Source organism: Sapajus apella, unplaced genomic scaffold (assembly GCF_009761245.1).
Source record: "Sapajus apella isolate SASKATOON/1434 unplaced genomic scaffold, GSC_monkey_1.0 scaffold158, whole genome shotgun sequence".
Lineage (NCBI taxonomy): Eukaryota > Metazoa > Chordata > Mammalia > Primates > Cebidae > Sapajus > Sapajus apella.
This window is the reverse complement of record NW_022437098.1, coordinates 95,626-112,413: the sequence shown is the minus strand read 5'-3', so window position 1 is coordinate 112,413 and position 16,788 is coordinate 95,626. Positions and strand designations below refer to the sequence as shown.

The 16,788-nt window shown below is 37.0% G+C and overlaps 1 protein-coding gene and 1 non-coding gene across 2 annotated transcripts in view; both read right to left on the bottom strand.

The window, feature by feature from the left end:
* The window catches only part of LOC116541865 (ankyrin repeat domain-containing protein 18B-like), a 34,672-nt gene that overhangs the window by 13,088 nt on the left and 4,796 nt on the right, over nucleotides 1-16,788 (bottom strand). The window contains exons 4-9 of the mRNA XM_032266350.1: nucleotides 14,750-14,856; nucleotides 13,840-13,977; nucleotides 11,217-11,281; nucleotides 5,314-5,387; nucleotides 2,002-2,922; nucleotides 278-424 (exon numbers count right to left, since the gene is read on the bottom strand). Of these exons, the coding sequence (XP_032122241.1) occupies nucleotides 278-424; nucleotides 2,002-2,922; nucleotides 5,314-5,387; nucleotides 11,217-11,281; nucleotides 13,840-13,977; nucleotides 14,750-14,856 (1,452 nt within the window). The remainder of the gene's footprint in view (nucleotides 1-277; nucleotides 425-2,001; nucleotides 2,923-5,313; nucleotides 5,388-11,216; nucleotides 11,282-13,839; nucleotides 13,978-14,749; nucleotides 14,857-16,788) is intronic.
* LOC116541919 lies at nucleotides 12,377-12,483 on the bottom strand. The gene has a single exon (XR_004265005.1). It is a non-coding gene; the product is annotated as a U6 spliceosomal RNA (small nuclear RNA).

The following is a 16,788-nucleotide window of genomic DNA, read 5'->3' as shown; positions in this document are numbered from 1 at the left end:
TAACAGGAAAAAAAGTTAATTTTCTGTGAGGAATGATATATAATTCTCAACTTTCCCATGAGAAAATATTGTGAGAGAAAAGGTATGCAATTATTTTTCAAAATGGCAGAATAAAAGCCAGAGTTTAAGAAATAAGTATATTATCAAGATAATAAAACAGTAAACATTAATTATAATTAAAATACAAAATCAAGCTGACCACTGAAGTCAGTAACCTAAAACAGTATTATTCAACCAGCTACACGTTAACTGTTGACATGTTAAATTCCATACATACCTGATTTCCTACTTGAAACAATTTTTTCTTTGAAGCCCGTGTCTCATCCAAAGTAATGTGACAATGTGATGTACCTTCCAGCGGAGACTCTGGCACAGACACTTTTTTAAGGCTACCAGCCAGTTCTTGAAGTTGTCTTACAATCACCTGAAAAAACATGTTTGTTACTAATTTTATACATTTCCATATTATTAAATTATGTTCATAATATTTAACTCTAACGTACATACTTTGAAAATTACTATCACACACACAGACTCTCTTTTCCTCATATGTACACATTCTTGTTTATTACTGAATTCAGCGAGGAACACAGAAGGTGTTATGTTCCCACCAAATTGGTATTCTCTTATTTACGTGACAGATTGCTTCAGCCTGCTATTCATTCATCTTAGACCTTCAACTCAACCCGAGTTTCTCACATATTCAGTCACAGGTTCAAGTCCTTCCAACAGATTCCTATCTCAGGATAAATGTAAAATTCCAATGGCCTTCAAGGTCCTAGGTAACATGGCCTCTACCGCCCTCCCTGACCTCAGCTCCTACAGCTCTGTCACGTACTCACTTCATTGCCACTCTACATGCACTCGACCGCCCCTCATTAGTCTGAAAATGGGGATCCAATGTCAAACTCATAAATCACAGACAGCTGCAAGTATCTTTGTACTGGGAAGAATTATATCCAAATGATAGTCACTGAGACTTAAAATGTAAATTATGAGCTAATTATTAATAAAAATACTCAAACTAAGTTATAAATACCTACCAGCTGGAATATTAGATCAAATATGTTTTGCTAAAATTTACCACATTTGTTCCAAATTGTTTTTTCATGACAAGTAGATGTCTTTAAAATATTAAGCAGTCAGAAAAAATACATAATGTGAGACTGACCCATTTTGAGACTTAAGTCACCTTGACAGGAATCAAAACAAAGTTATACTAACTAAAATATATAAAAGAGCTACTGAAGGGAAAGCATCATAAGACACAGCAACACGCTTCAGTCCATCTGGGAAATCTAGAATTAAGTGTCAAAGAAGCTCACTTAATTGAATCTTAATTTCAAAATATTCATTTCAGGTACAAGCATTTCCACGTATCTGCTTCATTATGGTCTTAAAATGTGGCAACATAAAGACACTCAATTTATTATTTCAGCAGTATAAGACTACATACCTCATCAACATTACTCTGCATCTACTAAAATTTCATAGGTGACACAATGTCTTTACTCAAAGTAAAGCCTCTGTCAGCTCTACCTTTTATCTCCTGGAAACAAAGTATGTTTTCAAGCTAATGCAGAAAACAGATTTTTTTTTGGGGGGGAGGGTTGATTAAAAAAAGCTTTGTTGAAATATGATTTACATACTGTAAAATTTATCTGTTTTCACATACAGTTCAAAGATGTTTAGTAAAGGTACTGAGTCGTGCAACCATCTCTACAATCTAACTTTAGAACATTTCATCAGTCCAGGACAATCCCTCATGCCCATTAGCAGTCACTACCCATTTCCAGCCCCAGCCCTACAAAAACATTCATCTACTTTCTGTTCCTGCACATGTCTTTTCTGGATCTTTCATGTCACTGGAATTATACAGTACGATAAAAGCACTTCCATCTATTTACTTTTTAATATTGAACTAGGTTCAACATACAGCCAAAATGAAAAGTTTACATTTTCTTTCCAGAAGGTTAAAAATATTACTTTCTTCATACTTACTTTTATTTCTGCTTCTTCTTTTTCATACTGAAGCAGTTTTTCTTTTAAATAATTATATTCATTCATCAATTCTTTATTTTTCTCTTCTAGAAGAAGGCCTTCCTTTCCACTCTCAAGACAGCCTCCTTGAGTATTAATTACTATCATTTCATTGTTGCCTTCCTTACAAGCAGCCTCTAGTCGTTGTTCAAGCAAGAGATTTTCACGTTCTAGTTGACGTATTCTCTCCTCTACACCGTTCTGCTTTGCAGTGAACTGACTCTGTTTAGCTTCCTCATTTAGATGCATCTGCTCCATTTCCTTTATTCGATGCTGCTTTTGTCTTAGGTCCCTCTCTGCACTTTCTAAAGCCAATGTCTTTTCCCTGAGAGCATCTCTCGTCTCATGGAGCTTCTCTTTTAAGGTATTGCACTTCATCTGAGCTTTAGAAAATCGTCCTGTAAGCAGCTCATTCTTATCTTTTAGTTGAGAAATATTTGAAGTCATTATTTCTTGTACAGAAACCTCTTGTGCTTTCTGTAAGGCAACTTGTAGGTATTTTGTTTTCACCCTTTCCTTGTGCCCATTTACAGCAGCAGCCAGGATGGAATGGAGGGATGCACTTTCAGCTTCCAATCTGTCCTTGATGCGTTTTTCCTTTTCCAATTCTGAATTCAGCCTCGTATTCTTAGCTTTGAGTTCATTAAGCTGTTGACAGTACTGTGATATTGTTTTTGTTATCATTTCCTCATTGAGTCTTACGCTCTTTTGAAAGTTAGCATTTATTTCTTGGATACTTTTAATTTCCTGAATACGTTTCTTTTCCTTTCTGAGACTGGCATTTTTTATTGTGTATAATTTCCGTCTGAGTATGGCAGTATCTCTCTTCAACATGCAATTTTCATACATGACATCCTTCTTTTTTCCATAACTTTGAAAATCCTAAATAAAACAAAAGAAATGTTTAGCTAGCACTCAAGAAAATATCACGGTTACCTCTGAAGTGAAAGAACTACCTGTACTTTCAAGCAATTTAAAAGGTTGCTGGAAGTGGATATCCAACTGGAGAAAAAGTTGAAGCAAAACCTTCCCTTAGAGAGCATAAACTTCAGAAGGTTCAAAAATTTATCTGAAGTCAATGAACCCATAAAAGTAAAAAAAAAAAAAAAAAAAAAAAGCACATGCTAGAGAATTTTTAAGAATGTCAGAATGGTAAAAGCCTTACTCTGAATTACAACAAACTGAAAGCATGAAGTAAAATATTAACAAATTTGATTAAATTAACATATTGGAAAAAGAAAATTGCATTTATACTCCCATATCTAACCCATACACAACCGTATAGCAAGAGCATTATGTCTGTGTATTTAGACAGATAAAACTTCTCAAAGTTTTTAAAGTTGTGCTTCCCTGATAATATTCTATTGTGATTTGACACTTTTAACATTTTTAGTTATAAGAATTACATTCACTAAATCATAAATCTAGACATTGTACTAAGCACTTCTAAATGTATACATTGATAAACTGATTTAGTTATCAAGATTCTTTTAAAAAAAGAGAGGTTAAAAATATAAGCCAGCTGCAGGATTTTCCCCAGGGCTTCTGACTCTACTTCTAGTTCTCCACCAGATCACTGTTACTTCTGTGGTGTGAATATATCAACACAAAAACAGAGAAGCAAAAAGACGCAAACACAAAATGTGTCTTCTGTCTTTGTCACCTGGATTTTACATGAAATAGCCGGATTGAGAGAATGTGGCCTGTGGGGCTTCAGGAACAGAAAAGAAGCTTTTCCTTTTCTGCACTAAGTTATTTGTTTCCCCACTGCCTTTTACTTTTGGTTTTTCATCTGGATCCTGGGATATGAAAAAAGTGAAGGTGCCCACTGAAATAGAGGAACCACAATTTGCCACACAAGGAGCGGAGTGAAACTGCTGAGTTGCTACTGTAGAATCCTGGAAGATGAGATGTTCCCCAAATTTCACATTAAATTACCACAAAAGTTTATAGCTGAGAGATAGACAGTATAGTTGTCTACTCTAGCCCCATTATCTACTTCATGATGGAAGTAAAACCAAGAAATACTAAATAATTCACCCAAGGCTCCTAAGGTGGCATTACCTAGCATTTCATGGCACCAAAAGAAAAGACACAATTTAAATTATGTAAATTACCAGATAAATATATCAAGTTAGTCAGATAAAATTAAAAGTGTGACTTTGGCAAAGCAATTTGGTGCCTCAGAGTGTAGTGGGAGGGTTCAATTGCTTTTACTTTGAAAGAAGTAAAATCTCCTTTAGAATACAACATACAGAATTCAGCTCTCTACTATAAAATCAAATGCTAAATTTTTGGCTGAGGAGTTATGCTACTTATATGATCAAATCATACACGTGTCAAAATTTACCATATTTTATTAAATAATGAGTGGGACTCCATCTCAAAAAAAAGAAAAAAGATTTTTACCTCAGCATACCATAGATAGTGAACCCACACAGAGAATTTATGTTTCTAAAGATTACCTGAAGAGTAGGCAAATGCTAAGTTATTAGAAGCCCAAATGAACACCAATTAGAAAGAGAAGACAATGTCTACATTCCTCTAAGTGATATGTTATGTAATATGATAGTGTTATGTATCTAGGTAGATTATCTGCTTACATACAGCTCTAATGTATTCTAAGTTCCACTAGTGACAGTGGATTAAACAATTTTGGTAATATTTACTATTTATGCTAAAATAAGAAAGTTATTGTTTCTATCCTGACACCAAAGGTCCCATTCTGGAAGGCATGATTCTCTTAACAGGCAGTTGGGTTGATTTTATGACCCCATTCTCTCCCTAGACATAGACAATGAAGGCAACCAAAGATAAAAAAACAGAAGAAATCTTTAACCTCGGCACTGGTGACCGGCAACACAGAAGACCTGCCAAGTCTGAACCGCTGACAATGCTGACTCTAACATGAGTTGAACTCAGTGACCTACACTGTTCAATTGTTCCTGATTTCTCTTGCATAGTAATACAACTCAATTTTCTATGTTACCTTCTTTATCATGAAGAAGGTTTTAAAAATAAAAGAGCAAAGAAACTTCTGGAAAATTCTGGCCCCAATTCCAAGGGTAAAGATTGCTATGAGTTACTAGAGACTGAAAGAATATTTCAGATTTTATAACTGATTGAAATGTTGTCAAATTAAATATGAAATTATGATCTGTTGGATTCTAAAAGGATAGTCAAAAAGGTCACTTCATTTGGACTATGTCATGTTATTAAACCAATAGTAAACCAATATTAATTCAGAAAATTTAAATTTAAATTGTTATATACCTGTGGCTGTATATTTTCACTTCTCTCAAGCCTTTCTTGTGTTTCCTCTGAAGCCACTTTTAAGTCATGTTCTACTGAAAAATCCATATGTTTAGTTAAAATGAATGACTTAGAACAGTTAAAGACTATAACTTTTATAAAAATGGTTACATAATAATATATTCTTTTGTAAATTGGGAATTTACATGAAGCTTAATGTTTACTGGAATGTTTATGTCTTTAAGTAACACTTCTAATTATCTAAAACTTCAACAAACCACTTGAAGAGACACTAGATATCAGCAGGTTCAAGCCATGCAAAAATCTTAGGGTCACCCACAAATTGTTCCACCCAACATAAATAAACAAAAGTGCTGGAAACAAAAGTTTAAAACACAGTGAAAACATATAAAGTTAACATTTTACTATTCTCTACTTCATAATAGTATCTTCTGAACAACATGTTAAGCTAGTTGGTATTTACTAATATTTTCAAAATTATTGTTACCATTTGTATCTTTATTAGGATATACCCTGTTTTTAACTTCTGAAATGTTTTCCTCTACTATTCTGAAATATTTATTTTTATTATTGAAGACTTTGAATGTAGGCTGGGAATAGTAGCTCACATCTCAATCCCAGCACTCTGGAAGGTCCGGGAGGGATCCCAGCACTCTGGAAGGCCCAGGAGGGATCCCAGCACTCTGGAAGGCCCAGGAGGGATCCCAGCACTTTGGAAGGCCCAGGAGGGATCCCAGCACTCGGGAAGGTCCGGGAGGGATCCCAGCACTTTGGAAGGCCCAGGAGGGAGAATTACTTGAGGCTGAGGGTTTAAGACAAGCCTGGAGATTATAGTGAGTCAGTTTCCCTGACTCTACGGAGAATTTGCCACGCATGGTGGTGTGTGCCTGTAGTCCCAGCTACTCAAAAGGGCGAGGTGAGAGGATTGCTTAAGCGCAGGAGTTTGAGTTTGCAGTGAGTCTCGATCATGCTATTGCATGCCACCCTTGGTGGCAGAGTAAGAACCTGTCTCCAAAAACAGAAAAAGAAAAAGGCTCAGAATGCTATGTCAAGTCCTCCTCAAATCTGGCTGTCTTTGTCCACATACACAGGTGTCTCCTTCCTTGGGGCTCCCTTCGTACATCGTCAATTTTTCTAGTGTCACTCCACCACCTGTGAACAGCATGTCATGCCCTTACATGTCTATCCTCTTTGCCGCTAGACTGTAGCAATCATCTTTCCATAAACAGCCCTTATTTTACTAAAGATTTATTGGGTTCCTGCTGAGTGGTAAACACTGGGGTTTAAAGAATGGAAATAAAGGCCGTTGGAGATAGCTTTTCTAGAGATCACGCCTGAGCCCGAGATGAGACTTAGAGAGTGAGGTTCACTAGATTAAAAGAGGCAGAGGGCAGGAAAGGTAGAGAATGCCAGGCAGTGGCAAGAGAGCCTGGCAAGAGTGGCAAGAAGCCTCCCAGAGCGTATGCATTTGTCTGCATCAGCGGGATGGTGACGGAGGCATTACCAGAAGCTCAGTAATGCCAGATAAAAGGGCAGACAGAGAAAAGGCTGCAGATGGAGATTTGGGCAGAAGCCAGTTCCTGAAAGCCTTGTATAAACCAACTATGATTGTCATTTCTTAAATTAAAAAGCAAAAACAACAAATTTAAAAAGCATAATTCCGAAACAAAAGACCAACATTGTATTTTATCTTATGTTATTTGATTTGATTTTTATTAGTGATGGGGTCTCGCTCTGCCACCCAGGCTCCAGCGTAATGTTGCTATCACAGCTAACTGCAGCCTCAAACTTCTAGGCTCAAGCAACTCTCCTGCTTCAGCCTCTCAAGTAGCTGGGATTAAGGTGCAGAACACCACACCCAGCTACACATTCTAAAAAAAAGTAGACACGGGGTTGCCCAGGCTGGTGGACCTTCTGGCCTCAAGGGATCCTTCTATCTCAGCCTCCAACACTGCTGGTATTACAGGCAGGAGCCACCATGCCCAGCAACACCAATATTTTCAAATAAATCAACTGCAGCTCCATCATTTTATTGTATCATGCATGGATGGGTGAAAATCTTGTAATAGGCTCATGTACTCCATGGATTTGTGACAAGGAAACTATAGCATTAACTACAGCTGAAGCTTCTCTTGTCTCTGGCTCTTTACATAATTAAGAGTATAGACACTCAAGTGTCTTAGGGTTTGTACCTTCTTTTCCATTTTTTGAAATGTGTAGGCTTTGTAGCTGTCAAACATGCAAGCTTGTTAGATATTCCTTCTGGAAAACATCATCCTTCCACCTCCTTACCTGGCAGAGTTTTACGCACTCTGCATGCTTACCCTAAATCCCACACACTTTTTAGAAGTTTGCACTCGTCAGCACAAATTTAAAAGTGCATGGAATCTAATAAACATAATAAATACCTAGTAAATAATAACTATATGCTCAGGTGACATCTGTCCTCCACCTGTCCTCTATATAAGGGTCAGCAAACTAGAGTCCACAGGCCAAATCCTACCTACCATATTTTTTTTCCAATAAAGTTTTATGAGAGTACAGTCATGCCTATTCACTGACATATTACCTATAACTGCTTTCACCCTACAATGGCAGGATTGAGTAGCTACAAGAGATCACATGGCCTTCAGCTGCTGAAATCATTTGAGAGACACAGAGAGAGAGACTGCATTGCCTAAAATATTTCCTATTTAGCCCTTTACAGAAGCAGCTTGCCAATTTCTGTTTTATACCATGAACAGAACACCCTAATTCTCCAATCTAATGCCTCCCCTGCTCACAATTTTCCAATGAAATTCTAGAGCAAACACTGCTGGCTCCCTACCCGAGAGCAGTTCTTTATTGTTTCTTGCTGGAGAAACACAAATCTCTTTGGATATTTATTATCCCAATACCCCTCCCCAGCTTCAAAAGAGAAATGATTATTCTAAGCTCATCGCATCATCACATTTGCTTTTCCAGTGCCTGGTTCAGGGATGAGCATGTGGTGTGACCCAGCCCATAGGATGTTAAAGGAAGCCCCCTGCATGCTTCTGAGTTTTCTCCCAAGACACGTGAAGAAAAGCATTCTACCCGAGAAGACTCCCCTGGCATACAGGATAAGATCTACTCATTTCTATACATTAAAAAGCCTTTTATTCAACTTGTTTCTAGACACAGGTAAAACAACAACAAAGTCTTCCTAAGCTTGCCTTCACTGGCACATAATGAACATAATAAATAATAACTATAAGCTAGTTTTACCCCATTCCCAACCACACCCATATTAGACATTTTTGCACTGCTAAATTTGAACTGCTCATAAACTCTGTAAATGCAGGTGTCCCCCCTGTTGAACTTGCTCCTCTTTTTTTAAAACTTTCATTCTTCGTGGCTGCTGCTTCCATCAGACCTGCAAGCTTGTTAGATATTCCTTCTGCCAAGCATCATCCCTCTGCCTCCTTACCTGGCAAAGTTCCACTCACTCTGTACGCCTACTCTAAATCCTACCCGCATTTTAGAAGCCAGCATTCATCACCACAAATGTAAAAGTGCCTGGTATGTACTGAACATAATACATTCATATTAAATAATAACTGTAAACTCCCAGCTGACGTTGGCTGCACAGTAAGTGCTACATAAGGTAGCAAATAAAATAAATGTTCAGTGGTAATAACAACCTCCTAACTGTATTTTTTAAATGTATTTTGTAACATTGGAAAAAATGTTTAGTCCACAAAAGACACATGATTGATAGTTATCTTTTAAGTGGACAAGAATGAATTAAATTATTTCCTTAAAATTCTGTTGAAAACACACAAAAATTAAAAGTCATCTGTATTCTATTATGAGCACCTTAAAGACAAAAACTATGTCAATTCCATCTTTGTCTCCTGCAATTTGCCAAACCTAACTTACAGGTGTTGTTTGATAAATACGTACTAAACTTATGGTGTCTTCATACAGTTCAGATTGTACAATGCATTAGGTGTTATATTTTTGTTATTGTGAAATATTTTTATAATTTTATACATTTTTGAACCTAGAGTTTGGCTATTGGAATATTTCTTATTATCATCTTTTGCCTAATGATAATAGAGTCTCTCTCTCTCTCTCTCTCTTTTAGATAGAGTCTTGCTCTGTCGCCCAGGCTAGAGTACAGTGGCACAATCTCTGCTCACTGCAATCTCCACCTCTCAGATTCAAGCAATTCTCCTGCCTCAGCCTCCTGAGTAGTTGGGATTACAGGTGTCCGCCCCCATGCCTGGCTAATTTTTGTAATTTTAGTAGAGATGGAGTTTTACCATGTTGGCCCATCTGGCCTCAAATTCCTGACTTCAAGTTATCCACCTGCCTGGGCTTCCCAAAGTGCTGGGATTACAGGCATGAGCCACTGCGCCCAGCCAGTAACAGAGTATCTTGTTCCAACAAAGTTACTATTATTATGATAATTAGCCAGCACATTAAAAAAACATGCTTGTTCTAAGATGTGAATATATCTCATGAGGTTCCAACTGATGGAGAATGAAGTAAAAAATAGCCCCTGTTTGTGTAAGAATATGTAATATAACTTCTGCTTCTTGGAAAGCAATTACTTTTCTGTCTTCTGCATTCAATAGGTATCTTCAAAAATAATCTCCTATTTGTATGGGTGCACACTGGCTTAGTTTTATGGTTCTTATTGCCATTTGTTTATGATATCAGAAAGAGATTGTTGAGTTCCCAGTTCTAAAGATAGGTACTTTCTTAGTGACACAAATTCCTGTGTAATACAGTTGACCCTTGAACAACAAGAGTTTGAACTGCAGGGATCCACTTAGATGCACAGTTTTCTTCTGCCTCTGCAACCCAGAGACAGCAAAACCAGTCTTTTTCCTTCCTCTTTAGCCAAATCAACCTGAAGATGATGAAGATGAAGACCTTTGGGAGAATTCACTTATGCTTTATGAATAGTAAGTGTATCTTTTTCTTTTCTATGATTTTCTTAACAGCTTCATTTCTCCATCTTACTTTATTGTAAGAACATAGTATATAATACTGCAACACATACCAAATATGTGTTCATCGGCTGTTTATGTTATCAATAAGACTTCCACTAACTGGCAGAGCACTTGTCATTCAGAAGTTTGTAGGGAGTAAAAATTATACTCAGATTTTCAACTGCACAGGGCTTACAGTCCCTAACCCCCACCTTATTCAAGAATCAACTGTAATTAACATTTATTTACTAAATGCAAACCATTTATTATAAAAGTTAAATAGAAGATCTATTTGCATGACAAGTCCAATTTGTAATAATTTGATTAGAGAGAAAAATACACTAATTAAAAATCTAATTTCTTATTTATATTAATACAAAAATATCATGTAGAATTTCAATGATCATAAGTGAGTAAATAAATTTTTAAAGACAATACTGTTTTGAGATTATGAATGAGCTACAACAAACTTATTAAATTACTCTGAATTCTAAAGAAATTAAATTTTAAAAATTAATTTATATGTTTAAACTGCTCTTTTATGATTAAAACTATATAATCTTGCTTTATTCTTGCTTATTTTTTATTTTTGGAGACAGAGTCTCACTCTTTTTTCTAGGCTGGAGTGCAGAGGTGCCAATACAGCTATTGAAAACTCCACCTTCTGCAATCAAGGGATTCTCCTGCCTCAGCCTCCCGAGGAGCTAGGATTACAGGTGCCTGCCACCATGCCCGGCTAATTTTTGTATTTTTATTAGCCACAGCATTTCCCCATGTTAGCCATGCTAGTCTCAAACTCCTGACCTCAGGTGATCCATCTGCCTTGGCCCCCCAAAGTGCTGGAATTATAGGCGTGAGCCACTGACCTAGCCTGTAATGTTACTTTTAAAAATCAGTAACACCACCAAGAGAAATGAGAAATTTACTATCAAGAAGTCTTACCTCGATTGTCATCTTGAAGATGATTTTTAAATTTGTTTTCATGTTCCAAAATTTGTTGTTGAATCCTATGCATAAACAAATTACTATTTTAATAGCGACATGAAAAATATTTACCAAACATACTAAATTCTTAAAGCATTTCAGACAATATCAGAGCTAATATCAGAACTCTAATGTCCCATACACTTTAAAATTTGAAGCTCTATAAACTTATTAGGCTTCTAATTAAAGAAGAAAAACATGAAGTACTCATTCTCTGAGAGAAGCATAGCTCAGTAAATAAATTCTAGTCAGCTTAAGAGCCTGGAAAGTGTCCTGCACTCAGAATAAGTCCTCGTTCTGTCACCAATAGACATTTTGTTTTCAGACTGGTTGCTTCTCTTAGTTCCATGGCTTCTTCTAAACAACAAGGATTTCACTACCTTACTTCTCTAAGTTGCCAGGAGAATGTAATGAGATAACATGTTTAAATGCTCAGAAAAATAGTAAAGCAATTGAATAATTTATTCTCGAACTGTATTGCTGAAACAATTTAGGAATCTCAAATAAAACCTGATGGGTATTTCCTCACAGGTTCTCATATTTGAATGTCACAGTTTTCAGAAAATGTTACCACGTGCTAATTTTGGTTATTAGTTCCACTCATCGTGGCTTGTAGTTCAGAGCATTTTAGCTAATTTATAACTTGTAACTAAATTTATATGTAAATATATTATTATCTTATTAAAAAGGATTACCTAATTGTCCCCTATTACTGAGCTCATCAATCACACCAAGGCCAGAAAACTAATAGAGGTCAAACCCTGGCTTGGACAACTACCATTCCTGCTCTACCTCCTCAAACTCTGAGCCAGCAGATCTCTGCTGGAGGGCTGCATCTTCTTGGTCCTCTCCAGCTGACACACAAGACAAAACCCTGCTTGTATTGTTTCTCATTTCCGTGAAAGAGGTGCACGTTGATGGTTCCTCATTTCCAAGTCATGTGCTAACAACATATTTGCATGTAACATCCCATATGTTACTCAGCTCTGTTCTCATTTCACAGATCACCTCACAGGATGTAATGATAACAAAAGCAATTTCAACATGGGGTGTCTCCTGTTTTGGTTTGACTCACACTGTTTCCTTGGAGCTAGTTAACAAATAGTTAAATGACCTTGCCAAATAGGGAATGCTTTATGAATTTGTGTGCCATCCTTAGGCAGCAGACATGCTTATCTGATCTGTATTGATCCAATTTTAGAATCTGTGCTGCTGAAACTAGTATAAAGCCCTGTTTTACACATGGTTACTCATGAGTCATGGATGAGACTCAACCCTGTTAAATCCAAATTACCCACTTTAGATACAGAGAATTCTGTTGAATGACTTCCTGTGAGGTAGAATTTTAAAATATTTTTAACATTTGAGGTAGAGATGCCAGTAGCCTGAGAGATTTTCATTATCATGGAAACAGATTACTTGATGGGCCGACTGCAAGTTGGTACCGACTACTCTATTGAAGGATAATGTGGAGCCTTCTGCTGTCCAACAGAAGCTGCTACACAGGACATAAAAAAGCCCTAAGGTACAGATGTGACGACAAAAGGGAAAGGGAACTCTGATTTCTTCCTGACTGTTGAGTACAGTCCCAACTAATATTTGCTAGAGAAAAGATGAACACAGGTCTCAAAGGTTAACTTACCATGAAGGTCTAGGGTAAGCCTAGCTAAGAGGTGGGCTACACATAAGGTTTTTAGTGTTGGGGGAGGGTCCATTGACTCACTATGTGTGTGTGGAAAGGCAGGAGTCCTTGCTGCCAGAGCAGGGTGCTGGGAACAATGGCTGAGCATATGTACATGAACTAAAAAACACCGTAGCTGTGAACTCTGTGTGTGAGTCACCATGAAGACTCAGTGATCTGAATCAGTAAAGGCATCCTGGTGGCAAAGGTCGATCATTAGCAGATTGCAGGACCAGTTACAATGGCAGCAGCAATACAGCAAGTGAATAAATGGAAACAACAGAATGTTAGAATAGCCTTTCCCCTTCTTCTTCCGACTTGTAAAGCAAGATTGTCTTCCTTGGACTTAGGGAACCCCTTAGCTTTCTAAAACATTCAAAGGAGGAAGGCATAGGGCATAGCCCCAGGGGACAATACAAGATTTTCTGCTAAACTGGACATTTCGAGTCCCAATAACCAATTAGAAAAGTCAGGCCAGGCATGGTGGCTGGCAGTTTGGGAGGGGGAGGCAGGAGAATCACTTGAGCTCAGGAACATGAAAAACATAGTGAGACCTTGTCAAAGAAAAGAAAAAAAGAAAAGAAAAAAGGAAAGAAAGAAGGAAAAGATGTGACACTATTTATATCTCACATATAAAAGTTATACTTGGAATAAAATGAACAACATTGAGATCTCTAGGGATACAGACCTTTAAAAGTCCTGAAAGAATCTTGCACTCACTGCTACTTCTAACTAGCCTAGCTTTCTGTTTGATTTCTGGCTAAAAAGTGGACTAACCCATTGCCATTCCAAACGACTTCAACCAAACTATGAACTGTCATCTAATGTATAAGATGCAATATTTGCCATTATTTTGAACCTTAATTTAGTATTAACTGGTCTTTTAAGGCAAGCACTTACCTTATCAAATCACAACAAACAGCATAATCTTCTGCTGTTTGTCCAAACACATCCTGAGAAAAGACACTAATATTTTCTTCAAGGAGAAGGCTGACTATACTTGGCAAGTTATGATGTGTGGCAAGCATGAGGGCTGTTCTGAAATAATAAAGAAATCACTCCACTCAAGAACTGGAATAAAGATATTTAATCAGCAAATTTGATACACTTTACCAATTTACTACCTTGCCTGTCAGTGTAGACACAATAACAGCTTACATGCTCTAGCTTATGTCTATCAGCATCTTGGGTGCTCAAGTGTTCATCTTTGAAAATTGCCACCAAGGCTTAAAGGCAGGGACAACGAGGAAGCCTCTTGTCCCCCTGGGGTATGACATGATACAAGTTGCTAACTTATTGTCCTTTGACGGCCAAGAAACGATGCTGAGGTCACTTATCTAAAGTAGGCAAAGATTTAAAGGAAAATTTCCCCATTGCTTTCCTAGTCTGATAGATTGTAATTCAAAGTCAGCAAGGGGTCAGACAAATAAGAGCCATCAGCAGGTGGAAAACGATGATGATAATGATGATCCTGGTAATAGCAGTGGTTGTAAACTGAAAGTTAAAGTCTGCACTTTATAGAATTAATAAACTAGAAAACCCTGTTAGCTAATATAAGATTACAGGACCAAAAACATCAGATTAAAGGTAAGAGTCTATCAGAGAAGACGAATCCTATTATATACTGTTTTTTATGTTGCTTGGTCCAAATAATTGCTTTTCTACCTGATTATTCATGTTATTTTTCACTGTATGCCAACAATTACAAGTTAATCTTTTTATTAATATTTCTCACTTGCGTGACTGTTACCACTCTAGAACACTCAGCTTTTTATTTAAAAAAAAAAAAAAAAAAAAAGAACGACCGTACCTTCTGAAATTGTCAACAGCGTGTACATTTGCCTGGTTGTTCACTAAAAACGTCACCATTTGCTGCTTCTTGCAAGTTATAGCAAATAAAAGTGGCGTGTTTCCCTCCTGTAAGAAAGCAAAGTGATTTATAATGCACAAAATTACATATTTCTCAACTGAACTAAAATCTTCTATAAGATGCTATGAACTTAAACATACAATAAAGAAAGTAAATGCAAAGCAGTCCCTTTGTTCTCCCTCCTCTGTGCTTTCCCACACACTGCCCTGCAAACACCCCTTTCTGCCTCCCCACATGAACTTTGGTCATCTCCGAAACTCGCTTTATTTACCAGTCCCATAAATCATTGCTTCTCTCACCGCATTTAGCACGGTATATTGTAATTATGTTATTGTTTCCCACTGAAACCTAAGAGCTTCTTGAGGGCAAGGGCTGTATCTTTTTTCTCTGTAACCCTAAAACCTAAGTTGTGGTAGCAAATGCTTTTAAGTTTTAAAAATAAATGAATGATCTAAATCATTATCTCTAGAGCAGTGTTTCTTAAACTATATTCCAAAGAATATTTGTTTTACCAGAAGTACTGTACCCAACAGAAAGAGTCCATGATCATCTGCATTTCAGAAGTATTACAAAACTGTATTGTATGTCCAACAATCAAGAAATCTCTTGAACTTTGCCTAATCCAACTCTGACAATACTTTCTGTGGCAAACGTTAACATTTTAGGAACTAGACTTTCGGGGATACAATTGCCAGAGCTTCCCCAAACAGGCTGAGGTTCCTCTGGGTGGCACACACTTGCTCAATTCACTTCTACCAATGGTGTCGGGATCCCAGATGCCAATGTCGGGCCCTCCTGATCTGAATGGATCACTAAAGAAATAAGCTCTGAATTAAGAGAGATTGGCTTCAAATGCACTTATCTTCCTTATTATTAAACAGTTCATGAGTTTTCTCCTAATACAAGAGGATAGATTTTTATCTTAACTGACAAAAAGCTCAGCATGTTCTGTGTAAGAGAAGCAGGTTAAAAATTTTTGAAAATAAGTCTGGGTGCAGTGGCTCATGCCTGCAATCCCAGCACTTTGGGAGGCTGAGGTGGGTGGATCACCTGAGGTCAGGAGTTCGAGACCAGCTGGCCAACATGGTAAAACCATGTCTCTACTAAAAATACAAAAATTAGCTAGGCATAATGGCACACGCCTATAGTCTCAGCTACTTCAGAGGCTGAGGCAGGAGAATCACTTGAACCTGGGAGATGGAGGTTGCAGTGAGCCAAGATCATGCCATTGCACTCCAGCCTGGACAACAAGAGCAAATTCCTTCTCAAAAAAAAATTTATTCTTAACTATAGTGATAATTCTGGAACCCTAATGCAACTTTACTTTTTAACTTTTTAAATCCATTTGTATTGGTTTCCATTTACACTGCTATTTAACATTATTTTTTTACTTTAGGCAAAATATAAATCAGAAACAAAAATACAAAGGCTTATCAATAAAAGTTCAAATACTGATGTATATGGCTTATTTCTGGCATAATAAAAGGCAATAAGTCACTTGTCTTTTAAGGGACATTGCTGGAAAGAAATATATAATGTCTGGAATATTCATAAACTATCCAACTCTCACCAGGAATAATCTAAAAAGGCTTTTAGGCATTCTTATGAGCAGATGACTATTTGTGGCATATATAGAGAAAAAGAGTTAAAAAAAAACCTTCTGAATTCTAAAATTCAACCTCATAATTGAGGGATTTATATAAACTATAAATTATATATTATAAACCAATATACACTGTCTTGAAAACCTTGAAATCTTTATGAAAATAGACTATAAAACAGGAGTTGTGAACTTGAATACTTCTAGGAATGAAGGAGGTTACCTAAGTAAGCAAAGGACTTGGGTGGGCACAGTAGCAAACTAGAGAATACGTGCCTCCTGTGCAGGGCAGCCTCTACGCAGCGGACCAGACAGTGACGGGGCTCAAGGGACACCAGATTTGATTCTTTTTTTTTTTTTTTTTTTTTTTTTTTTTTTT